Here is a 12526-nt window from a genome sequence, read left to right as displayed (position 1 = left end):
TAGTCTTAAGATGGCGATGAAACACGAATTGCTAAATGGTCTTATAATAAAAAATCCAGAGCCAGATATTGGGGTAAATGCTGAAAGATCAGAGGAAACACAGGAACAAGCCACTGCCCTGTCTTACCTCTAGGACTCCTCAGCCTGAAAAACCTCCAGCCCAAAAGGGCTCTAGTTCCTGTCTTCTCGAGTCTTATGTACCTCTCTCTGCTCAGCCACATCACTTCCTTATTAGTGCTGGGATTAAAGGCCTGTGTGCTTCCCAAGCAAAGGCATCAGATCTCAAGTGCTGAAACTAAAGACGTGTCTTTAATTAATTAAATTAAATCCCAAAGTACTGAGATTAAAGGTGTGTGCCACCACTGCCTAGCTCTATTTCTCTATTTCTCTCCTAGACTGAGTCATCTCGAGTAGTCCAGGATGACTTTGAATTCATAGATCCAGACAGATCTCTGCCTCCAGGAGCTAGGATTAAAGGTGTGTGTCCTCACTGCCTGGCATCTATGTTTAATCTAGCAGGGTGTTCAGTTCTTTGATCTTCAGGCAAATTTTATTAAGGTACACAATCTATCACCACATTGCACAGTGCTGGACTTCTTAAGAAAAAGAAATCTATTACTATAATATTTAATTTAATGTTGTCATATATTATAATATTAAGGCAAATGGAAGTTTGGTAGGCAACAAAATAATCCCATCATTTGAGATACTGAGACAGTTGAAGATTAGCCTGAGCTATGTACTGACTGCCAGGTCAGCCTGTGCTACACAGCAAACATTATGTCCCACAGCTCTAAAATTCACCATGGCAAAGAAGCTTACAATGAACATATCTTTGGCTCATAGAAATAGATGTAGAATGTAATTTCTACACTTCTCCGTGAGCATGCATGACATTAGGAACACCGATATTTCTGTTGATCAGAACATAGGGGCTGAAACCAGCATAACCAAGTTCTAAAAATGTTTTGATATTTAGTGAAATGGAATCATGTGTCGCTGGGAAACCTGTGTAGAAGGAGAGAAAGAATGAAATAGAAGAAAAGGAAGCAGTTCTAGAATGAGAACACTCCAGGTAACTCTGATTTCTGGAGGGGAATTATTTTCAAGCCTGGAGCTGTGAAGGTACAGGACTTGCTTGTGATGCTTATAAAGATGGAGAGCCATCGACCCACTGCTCCAGCCCATCAGACTCTGAAAGGTGACATCACGAAGAGCCATGAGAGAGAAGAAAAGCCACTTGATTATATTTCTGGATGGCAGCATATAGCAATGGCCAATGTATGTTCCGGGTATAGACATGTTCAAGCCACCACCTGCTTTGATGTAGTAGAGCAATTTGGAGCTTATGAGAACATTAACAATCCAAAAGAGGAGGAGAAAGGGAAGAACTTGCCATGAGGTCTGTGGTTTGAGATTTGTCCAAAGGGTGGTCCTGGGACTGATGGACCACGCTGAGGAGACAGGTGGTGCAGATGGAGAGGCCCAGGGCCGTCCTTGCCAGATAAACCACAGCTTTACAGCCAGTATCGCCGAGGAAGTTTCTGAAATAAAACACTGTGGCTATGTCTCTGATCCCTGTGGTACAAACAATGATCATATTGAAAAATGCCAAGTGGGTGAGAATAAGGTTTACAGGCTTTTCTCAGTCTCAAAGGCAAAAGTGCACAATTATCTCACAAATATTAGAAGAGCCTTTACGCCCAAGGTAGTTTTTAACCTAGGTGGACACTAACATTTAGCAAAGAGTCATCATTATTTGAGAAATCCACAACAAGGGCTGTTGCACACATTTCTTGGGAAAGTTTCAACTCCTGTCCAGGGAAGGAGAGTGGCCTCAGTGCCCCTGCTAGGCACTGTTTAGTAGTCCTTCAGAGACTGTTGAGGGTTTTCCATTTCTTGCAAGGAGCTGATGGACAGCTCTGGTGAACAGCCCTTTACCAGGCTGAGTCCCACCAGGCGGTACACCAGGAGCACTGAGGGCCTGCCAGGAGCAGACATGTCTCCCTGTCCAGAAAGTCTAAATTTTTAAAACATTTTAAATGGAAACATTTGTTATCCCTTGTCAGAGTAAAACTTGGCTCTCTGCAATTCCCTGTTCCAGAGACAGCTGCATCTTTTCATGTAGTGCCAGCCTCATTCCTGACACCATGGTGAATGTCGGTGTGAACAGAGGCTGGTGCCGAGTATGATGTGGAGTCTACTGATGTCTTCGCCACCATGGAGAAGGCTGACGCCCACTTGAAGTGTGGGGCCAAGAGGGTCATCATCACCACCCCTTCTGCTGATGCCCCCATGTTTGTGATGGGTGTGAACCATGAGAAGTACGATGATTCACTCAAGATTGTCAACAATGCTTCCTTGCACCATCCACTGCTTAGCCCCCCTGGCCAAGGTCATCCATGACAACTTTAACATTGGGGAAGGACTCATGACCACAGTCCACGCCATCACTGCCACCCAGAAGACTGTGGATGGCCCCCAATGGGGATCTGGGTTGGGATGGCTGTGGAGCTGCAGAGAACATCATCCCTGCATCCACCAGTGCTGCCGAGGCTGTGGGCAAGGTCACCGCAGAGCTGAACGGGAAGTTCACGGGCAAGGCCTTCCATGTTCCTTCCCACAATGTGTCCACTGTGGATCTGACATGCCCCTAGAGAAAGGGGCCAAGTATGATGACATCAAGAAGGAGGTGAAGCAGACATCGGAGGGTCCACTAGAGGGCATCCTGGCCTACACTAAGGACCAAGTATTCTCCTGTGACTTAAACAGTGACCCCACTCTTCCACCTTTGATGCTGTGGCTGGCATTGTTCTCAGTGACAACTTTGTGAAACTCATTTCCTGGTACAACAATGAATTCAACTACAGCAACAGGGTGGTAGACCTCAAGGCCTACATGGCCTCCAAGGAGTAAGAAGCCCACCTCAGCAAGGACAGAGCAAGAGAGAGACACTGGGCTGCTGAGCAGTCCCTGTTCCATCTCTGCCCTGACACTGAGCATCCCCCTCACAGTTTCCATCCCAGAATGCCAGAATAGCTGGAGGGATTGGGGAGCCCTGCTCTCTTGAATACCATCAATAAAGTTAACTGCATGCCTTCCCCAAAAAAGAGTAAAACTTGAGCATGCAAAAAAATGAAATAAAATTCTACTTTCCGGGATTGCATGCTCTCCTGCATTTCCTGATGAAGTTTGCTAAATTGTAGACGAATTGATAAACGGTCTTATTCAATAAAAACCCAGAGCCAGATTCAGGGGTTAAAATCTGAGAGATCAGTGGAACAGGAAAAGCCACAAGCCAACCTCACCTCACTGACCCGTCAGCTTCCAAAGAGACCTGCTTCCTGTCTACCAACACCTATATGCCTTTCTGTTCTGCCATCTCATTTGTTCTCTGCGTCTAGCTACATCACATCCTCTTCCTGCCCAGCTCTGTCACTTCCTGTCTGTCTGTACAGACCTCCAGACCTTTATGGTTAACTAGTGTTGAAATTTAAGGTGTGTGCTACCACACTTGGCTCTGTTCCCAGTGTGGCCTTGAACTCACAGAGGTCCCGACAGATCCCTGCCTCCCGAATGATAGGATTAAAGGCATGTGCTACCATGGCCTGACTTCCATGTTTAATATAGTGGCTGGGTTGTTCTCTGATCCTCAGATAAACTTTATTGGGTTGCGCAAACAAAGTATCACCACACTAAATAAACTACATGATCGCCATGTTGGGATGGTGGGAGCGTGAGAATCCCCGCCAGCTCCCTGAAGCCTGAGCCAGTCTTCAACTTTCTAGGACAAGTTGATTGTAAAACAAAACAAAGCAAAATATAGTCTATTATCTCAACAATTTATTGTTGTGATGCATGAGAAGGGAAGAGCAAAACCATCCAGCGTCTGTAGCTTTAGTTGGTAAAGAGTTGGGTGTGAAAAGGAATTTCTTATTTCTCAGGGGACACGGCAGTGCTTAGCAACAGGGACGTCCCTGATGATCAGGATAAAAGGGCTGAGAACGGCATAACTAAGAACTAAAAATGCTTTGATGTTGAGTATTGTGGAATCGTGTGTCACTGTGGAGCCTGTGTAGAAGGAGAAAATGAAATCTGCCCAGTAAAAGAAAAGGAAACAGGCCATGAGAGTGAGAACTCTAAGGGCAGCTCTGATGTCTGGCCTGGAATCATTTGCAAACCTGGAACTGTGAAGGTACAGGACACGTACGTGATGTTTATACAGATGGAGAGCCATAGACCCACTGCTCCAGCCCATGAGACTCTGAAAAACGACATCACGAAGAGCCATGAGAGAGAGGAAAAGCCACCTCACTGTGTGTGTGGATGGCAGCATGCAGCAATACCCGGTATACATCCCGACTTCAGACCTGTTTGTGCTGCTGGCTGCTGTGATATAGTGAAGCAAGTTGGAGCTTATCAGGGAATTAAAGATCCAAAAGAGGAGGAGAAAGGGAAGAACTTGCCATGCAGTCTGTGGTTTGAGCTTTCTGCAAAGGATTGTCCTGGGACTGATGGTGACAGCCTGGACCACACTGAGGAGACAGGTGGTGCAGATAGAGAGGCCACGGGCAACCCTTTCTAGGTAAATTATAGTTTTACAACCAATGTCACCTAGGAAGTTTCTGAAATAAAAAATTGTGGCTATGTCTCTGACCCCTATGCAATGAATAATGATTATGTTCACAAAAGCCAAGTGAATGAGCATAACATCTACATTTTTTCTCTGAGGACCCATGAAAGTATACACATGTCTCACAAATAAGATGATGTTCCCTAAAACTCCAAGTCCAGTAAGTGAAATGAAAATTAGTCTCTGGATGAGGTCTCTCCAGATCATCTTCATGAAATTTCCAGCACTAGAAAAAAACCCTTTTGAGAAGCACAAGGAAGTAAACATGAAATGGTTCAGGCCTGTGGGTGTTCTGTTTTCTTTAGTGAAGAGAACAGTGTATTATGTAAATGCAGAGTCCTTTGTTACAGATGCCTGAGTTCGTTCTTGCTCCTTATGTTCTTGTTTCCATGGATACAGCAATGGTGCTGATGGTGATTGGACATAAACACCATGCTGATGCACTCACTGCTTTACAGAAGTCAGTTCTTTATAGCCTCCATCTCTAAAATTTTTCCACAAGGACACCCAAACAAAGGACAGCATCCCTCAACTTCTAAGCCATTATATGGAGCATCAACTTAGATGCCTCTCTTCCCAGATCCTCTTTGCCATCCTGTACACACTCATCCCTCAAGTGTTGAATTAATAGAAAACTAGAGATACTCCAAAGAACTGTAATACTTGTCCAAATGGGGATGCTTTCCAGGGAAAGTCAGGTGGCTTTTCTCTGTCTCCAACTTTGAACTGACCTTGGCAACAAATAACACATAGATTAATTAGGTAGAGCAGCAGCAGCCCATTCCCTCACCTTCAGTGGGATAGGGTGGTTAATTGTTGTTCCTTATCACTTCGTGAGTGGGATGTATTAAAGGAAACCACACCCATACTTATGTGCCTTTATTGACCACGCCCTAAGAATGTTCTCCCAAGAAAGCATCATATATCAGCTTTCAGCTTGGTCATTTTCCTTTGGACTTCCAACAAAGGCACAGTCTAACATTTTGATTTTCAAGGTTCATCAAATCAGTGATTTTATCAGTCAATAATGCTATACCCTATAAATGACAAGCAGCCTACAACCCCATACTATTGTGAAGTTTTACATGTAACATCCATTCTTCTGTTTTCGCATTCTGCTTAAATTGAAGTGAGGATTAAAACACAAATGAATTCCTGTTGCTTCCACTCTTACAAATCATAGATAGTTTTATGTGGGAAATCTAAGTCTACTTTCTTCCACTCTTTAGTATTCTCTGCTGTTCACAAAGTTTATCTCCAGATTGCTTTCAGATTCTTCCAAGCACATGTAACACAGGCGCTGACCCTGTAACAAGGGGACATGTGATGTCCTCTTTGTGACCTGACTCCAGTCACCATCCTTCCTAGCTAAGTGCTGCCCACAGGTCACAAATGTGTCTCCTACCATTTCCCTGAAGCCTCCGAGTGTGCTGTCTGTTAGCCTGCTTATGACATCCGCTGTGCTGACAACACCTGAGAGATGCTTTAGGACATCAGAACCTCGTATAAACCTGTCATGGAATGCTCAGAAAACGGCTTCTGAGTAAATTATTAACTGAGTGTTATGGTTGTAATATTCTATGTAAACCACAGAGATGAACTGAAAGCAAAGATATTCTGGTTGTGCCCTTTACTTAAAGTGCTGGGGAAGTCAGTCCACTTTGGAATCCACATTCAGGAATGATTACTGTATTCCTTGCAATATGAGGGTGGGAAATTTCCAAGATCCCATAGGTCCACTGACTATCATGGACTAGCTATAAAGGCCTTCATCAGTGTAGCTAATTTTTAGTTGAATTATCTCTGTAATGATCTTTTTATGACTGTGTGTTTTAAAGGTGTACCTCTTATTTCTTTGAGATACCAATAATGTATATTGAAATGAGGAATCTGTCACTGTTTCCTGAATAGTGTCACTCCTGCACTGAAAAAAAAATTATCTATTTAAATATATTCAACTGCTGGAGAGACATTTTTATGTAGATTTCCATTCATTTCTTTTTCAGTTTAGTTATTTTATGTGTATGAATAGATGCCTGGGCGGCTCTTGTGTCCCTGGACCTGCAAAGGTCAGGCTAAGGCACCAGGTCCCCTGAAACTGGAGTTGCATATGGTTGCTAGCTTTGATGCGGGTGCTGGGAATCTCAAGAGTATCAAATACTCTCAACCACTGAGCCTATTCTTCAAACATGCATGGACAATTTAACACGCTTTCACAGGCTCCTTACCTCCGCCATGCTCGAACTGATTAATCCAGTCTGTGTGCATCCAGATAAATGAGGGATTTTACTGCAATGATGTGGTGGAGGCTTACACATATTCTAGAATCTGAGGAATTCCAAAACTTTAGAAATACAAAGTTCAGGATTCATAAGAACTTGCATTGTGACCACCCACTGTGGATTAAAATTCTGCCTTTCCCATTTCATATATTCATCATGTTAAGAATATTATTTGGCTTCTTTAAAAAGCATTTTTCACATGTAAATTGTGTTTTGTGTAATACAGGTATATTTTAGGGAGTCAGTGAACTGACATGTGTAGTGCCTAGGGAAGAGCCCAGCATGCTTTAAAGAACCATTTTTTAAAAGCAGTTATTAGTGTTAGTATTTTGCCTCATGTCTGCTTTATTCACAATTCTCATATTCTATGGTTTACATTGGATCTAGGGAAGAGAAATTCACAAGAAATGAAATCAGGGTAAAGAAGGAAAGAGTGCTCCATCTGCAAAAGACTGTAGTCACTGGAGGTTACACAGCTCAGATGGAAGCTCCCAGTCCTTGGAGGGAAAAACACACAAAGATTGTGCAGAAGCTGTGGGAACCGGAGCTTCCTCCTCCAGGCTGCAGTGCAGGTCTCCCTGTCTCCTGCTCTGCCTGTCCTGTGCAATGAGCAGCTCTGGCCCAGTGGCCGCACACACTGTCCACACGGCTGATGCAGCCATCCTGGATTGCAGGTAGGAAATGATAGACCATCTTCTCCCTGAATCCTGCCTCTTCCCTCTCCCAGAGTGACAGGGAGCCCACATCCTTGTCTCCTGCATCTCTGCCCTCCACAGATTTCTGTCCACACCAAAGGCAGCTCCGCCCCACCATGATGTGCAGCACTCACCATGCAGTCTGTGCAGCAGCGCGGGGTGGGTGTCCTCACGGCACCAGCCAGGCCCTGTTTATCAACCTGAGACCTTAACTCAAGAGAGGTGTCAAGATGTCACCATCGGGAGTTTGGCTTCATCAGGGGAAAAGGCTCCTCCTGCACAACTCCATCCCTGAGGCCTGCTCTGCCTTCTCCCTGGTGCTCTGTCATTTCCTGAACCCAGGAACTTTCTGATTATAGTTATGGTCTCTGTGACTAAGGAGAAGGAGGGGTTGGGCTTTTGAACTTAATTTCAGTCTGTCCTCATGCCTCAGTTTACCTCCTTAACCAAGAACTGCTTCGAAAGAAATATCTGATACTCCAAGATGATCACACTCTGAATAATTTTCAAGCATATTTTTTATTAATAGCAAAAGATCATTTAGTACTACAGGCAGGGGCTATGGTCAATGTCATGTTTAGGACAATCACTAGGAGACTGTGGGAGCCTCTGGGTTCTTAGTGCAGTTTTGAGTGTCTGCTGCATGCTTTACAGTCAGTCCTGAGTATTTTGGGTTTTTTTCTGTACTATTTTTTTTCTTATTAAAGTTTTATACAAAATATTTTGATCATGTCATTCCATTCTCCCAACACCTCCCGCATCCTCCATACCTCCCTATGCAACTAACTCTGTGTTTGCTCTTTTGTGCTCTCTCCCACAAAAATAACAAAAGAAAACCTCAAATAAAGGAAATGAAAAGAATCAAAATAAAATAAAAAGCCCAAACAAAATGAAACAAAAGTGTACAAAACGAAACTGTGGAGTTCATTGTGTTCATTTAGATAATGATTCCTGGGCATGGGCCCTGCTCTGGAGTGTGGTGAGTGTCACTCTGTGACATTTCAGTGGAGAAAACTGATTGTCCCTTTTCCCAGCAGGTATTAATTGCAAATAGTATTAAGGATGATACACAATTAAATATTGTTCTATCGTATTTTGAACCAAATTAGTCAGCATAACTTTTAAATGAATTATGAGCACACCTTAGGTATCAACAATGTAGCAGACTAACGTTGCCCATTCCTTCATATCTTCAATGTGAGAATCTGAGATGGAGCTGGAGAGCTGCCTATGAATAACAAGCAAAGGATTGGTTACTAGATATTTGGTTTTGAATTATTTTCAAAATAATATTAATATGTTATATTAATTAACAGTAAGATTGCAATGTTGAAGGTTTTTGCTGTTTGTCTGATAGGAACAGTTTGAAGTAAAGGCAGGAGGAACCCACAGCCAGGATCAACCTGTGCAGACAGTCAACCTCAAGGCAGCCAGAGCTACAGGAAATGACTCTTTCTCACTCAAGCTAGTACTGACACAAATAAACATAAACAATCATATCTGCAAGATGGAATCGAGACCTGAAATCCCTAAGTCAAGTGTGACTGTGAAAGTAATCAGGGCACAATTTCTAACTTGTTTGCTTTTTTTCTTCCCAAAGTATGTTTTGTTTTATATTAATTTATTGATTGGAGATCAAAATGTCTTTATCTGCAGACAATGACAGTTATACATAAATGGCCCAAAATATGCTGCCAGAAAACGTAAGTGACCCCCAAAACTCCTGCAGCTGGTAAACTCTTTCAGCAAAGTAGCTGGATATAAACTTAAGTCGGAAAACTCAGTAATTGCTCTAAATACAAATGACTAACAGATTGAGAAATAAATCAGAGAAAAAAACACCTTTCACAATAGCCTCAAATAACATAAAATAACTTTTGAAAAAAATTAATCACATAATTCTTTATTGATTCCTTGGGAATTTCACATCGTGTACCCCAATCCTGCTCACCTCCCAGTCCTTCCATAGCTGCCCCTCTCCCCCGCAGCATCTCCCCAGAAGGAAACCCCCTAAATTAATTAAAAACAAAAACAAACAAAAACTCGTTCTTCCATCCTTCCCACCTCTCCAACACCTCTTCATTTGTCATAGTGACACTGGGAGCTTCAGTGTGTCATGCAGTGTACCCTTTTGTCCAATCAACCCCACACAAAAGTGCTCATTCCAGTGAGTCATTGGTCCGTCAAGACCTCTGGCCTCTGGCACACCATCATCACTGGACCCTCACTGAAACTCTTCTACCATATCCTGCTGTTGCCCCATGTCTGGAGATCCTGTGGCTATTGTTCTACAGTAGCAGTCCCTTCAAGTTCTCCAGCATGTCATAGATGGGGTAGATGTTAGGGTGGGCCAACTCAAGGCCCAGGTTGTGGGTCCTGGGTGGTAGATGAGCAGTCAGTCCGGGCCACTGGGACTGGTCCCTCAGGTGAGGGGCAGAGCCAACTCTCCTAGGCCCATGCCATTGGTGCCATCTCTCCCTAGTGCAGTGGTGGGGGGCAGCTCTCTGATAAAAGGTGGGACCAGCTCTCCTGCTGCTGTGTTCAGCAAAGAACAGGGTCAACTATCCCAAGGCCAGTGAAAGACAGGGCCAGCTGTGGAGCGTTTACCCACCACCCCCACAGCTCCCCAGAGTTTTCTTGAGTGGGAGCAGCAGGAAATATTAGATAAAAAGATTTATTGCAGAGAATATTGTGAAGATAAACAGATAGAAAATAAAGGATAGCTTCGAGAGGGCCTGGAACCTTTTCCAATGGGCCCCAACTGTCTCTGACCCAGGGTTTTTATAGAAACACCAAGGGGTGGAGCAAAAGACCTCCTCCCCCAGCACAGCTAAGTGCAGACCATCTCAGACACCTGCACTCAGGCCCGTGGTCCTGATCATCCTCTACGCGGACCTGCTGGGTAAAGCCACAAGGAACCCGAGAACGGGCTCCCACAGCCAGCTCAGCCCAGTCCTTGGATTTCAACACCACATTGTTCCTATGGCCACCTGGGGGTCATTGACCTCACCACAGACCCCAGCTGCTGCAGGACCATGGACACAGACATTGCCCTCAGTAGCAGCTCAGGCCCAGAGGTCACTGTGGCCCCAGTGGCAAGGTAGGTCACTCAGATCACCATAGCCCTGGAGGCAGCATAGCGCTCAGAAACCTACATGGTCTCAGATGGCTGACCAGACCCCAGCTTCCCCTTGGCCTTCAGTGGCAACAGGAGCTATGGACATAAACTCAGACCCTGACCACTGCTGGGCACAGGTAGCATCTCAGGCCCATAAGATACCATGACCCCAGATGGCAGAGCAGGCCATTCAGATAGGCATCACTCCAGTGGCAGACAATATGGCCACAGGTTGCCACCTAAACCCCAGGGATCTTTGTGGCCTTTGTGGCAACATGGGCCATAAACATCCACATAGACCCCAGCTGTGGTAGGACCACAGATCCAGACATGGCCTTAGCAGAAGACTAGGCCTGGAGGTCACCATGGTTCCTACAACAACGTGGCCTTCAGACACCATAGGCCCCAGGTGGTGGCCCAGACCTCTGGCATCAGCATGTCCTTCAATGATAACCGGAGCCGTGGACATCAACATAGACCCTGGCTGCTGTAGGGCCACAGACCCTACATGGCCCTCAGCTGCAGCTAGGGCTCAAATGTCACCATGGCATCTTGGAGCAACACAGGCCACACAGATCTGTTGGCACCAATTGCAATATGACCCTTAGACACAAACACGGCCTTAACTGATGGCTCAGACTCCAGGCAACCTTATGGCATAGGATGGCAACAGGGGTCATAGATGTCAACACAGACCCCAGTGCCTATAGGACCATGGACCTAGACATGGTCCTTAGCAGCAGCCTGGGGCTGGACTTCACCCTGGCCCTGGGGGGTAAGCAGACCAGCAACATCATCCACTTCCTAAATATATTTGCTTCTTCAGTTCTGCCTCTTTCCACAGCACATGGACAGTTCTGCTTCTCTTTCTCTCCCATTTCTTCACCATATATTTTTTCATCATAATGGCATCTACCTGCACAGCACCATGTGCAGCCACGACTATAGGACCAGCCAGGACTATAGGACCCAGGCTTGCTGTGGAATAATCCCTCTGTACACTATGAAGATAGGTTGCTCTCATTGTTAATAAAAAGCTGATTGGCCGATGGCTAGGCAGGATTTCAGGGGCAGAAAGAACAGTGGGGAGAAGGGCAGAGTAGGAGAAGGCGCCATGAGTCCCAGAGCGAGCAGTATAAAAAATACATAGATAAAGTAAACAAACCTTGGGGCAGCACATAGAATAATAGAAATGGGTTGATTTAAGTTATAAGAGCTAGGTAAAAACAAGCCTGAGCTATTGGCCAAGAATTTATAATTAATATTAAGTCTCTGTGTGGTTATTTGGGGATTGGCTGGAGGAACAGAGACAATTGGCAGTCTAGACAGAAAACCACACCTACAGAAGGTGCACAATGTTCAGGGCCACATATGTTCATATAGAACCCAAAAACACTTCTTTAAAAAGGTTCCAAAGACATAAAAATGGAGCCAAACACAGTTTCCTAGTCCTATAGTCTCTCATGCAGTCCATGGTACAGGGAGGCATCTCCCAACCACTGGCTGCATGATTGAGCCACCAGCATGAGCCTTGCCAACAGAACATGAGCTAAGACACGTGGCAGGTTTAAGGTTTTGCTCATGCAGACAGAAAAGATTATAGGTATGCAATGAAGACAGATGCAGGCAAAAGAAACCTTTAAATGGGTTACAGTGTGTTTAAAAATGTACAAAGCCTTGGGAAAGAAAAGAGGAAAGATGTTGACAGTCATAGAAAAAGAATAGTTTAAAAATAATAAAGTCCTTACTGAAGAAGTAAAGAAATATAAAAAATAAACTGCTTGGAGTTTGAAAATAC

The 12526-nt window shown here is 44.5% G+C and overlaps 1 protein-coding gene and 2 pseudogenes across 1 annotated transcript; 1 reads left to right on the top strand and 2 right to left on the bottom strand.

The window, feature by feature from the left end:
* Positions 1-868: 868 nt before the first annotated feature.
* On the bottom strand, positions 869-2001 carry LOC114702055 (annotated as a pseudogene).
* Positions 2002-2042: 41 nt separating this feature from the next.
* On the top strand, positions 2043-2916 carry LOC114702056 (annotated as a pseudogene).
* Positions 2917-3940: 1024 nt separating this feature from the next.
* On the bottom strand, positions 3941-4899 carry LOC114700353 (putative vomeronasal receptor-like protein 4). Its single transcript, XM_028879930.1, has one exon. The coding sequence runs from the start codon at positions 4844-4846 to the stop codon at positions 3941-3943; it is 906 nt and encodes a 301-aa protein (XP_028735763.1). The 5' UTR covers positions 4847-4899.
* Positions 4900-12526: the final 7627 nt, after the last annotated feature.

This window comes from Peromyscus leucopus, chromosome 5 (assembly GCF_004664715.2).
Source record: "Peromyscus leucopus breed LL Stock chromosome 5, UCI_PerLeu_2.1, whole genome shotgun sequence".
NCBI lineage: Eukaryota > Metazoa > Chordata > Mammalia > Rodentia > Cricetidae > Peromyscus > Peromyscus leucopus.
The sequence above is the reverse complement of the archived record's forward strand: the minus strand, read 5'-3'. Positions and strand labels throughout refer to the sequence as shown.

Excerpts from the sequence above, each read along its gene's own strand:
- LOC114700353 (XM_028879930.1), bottom strand. The coding sequence starts at position 4,846 with ATGAAGATGATCTGGAGAGACCTCATCCAGAGACTAATTTTCATTTCA.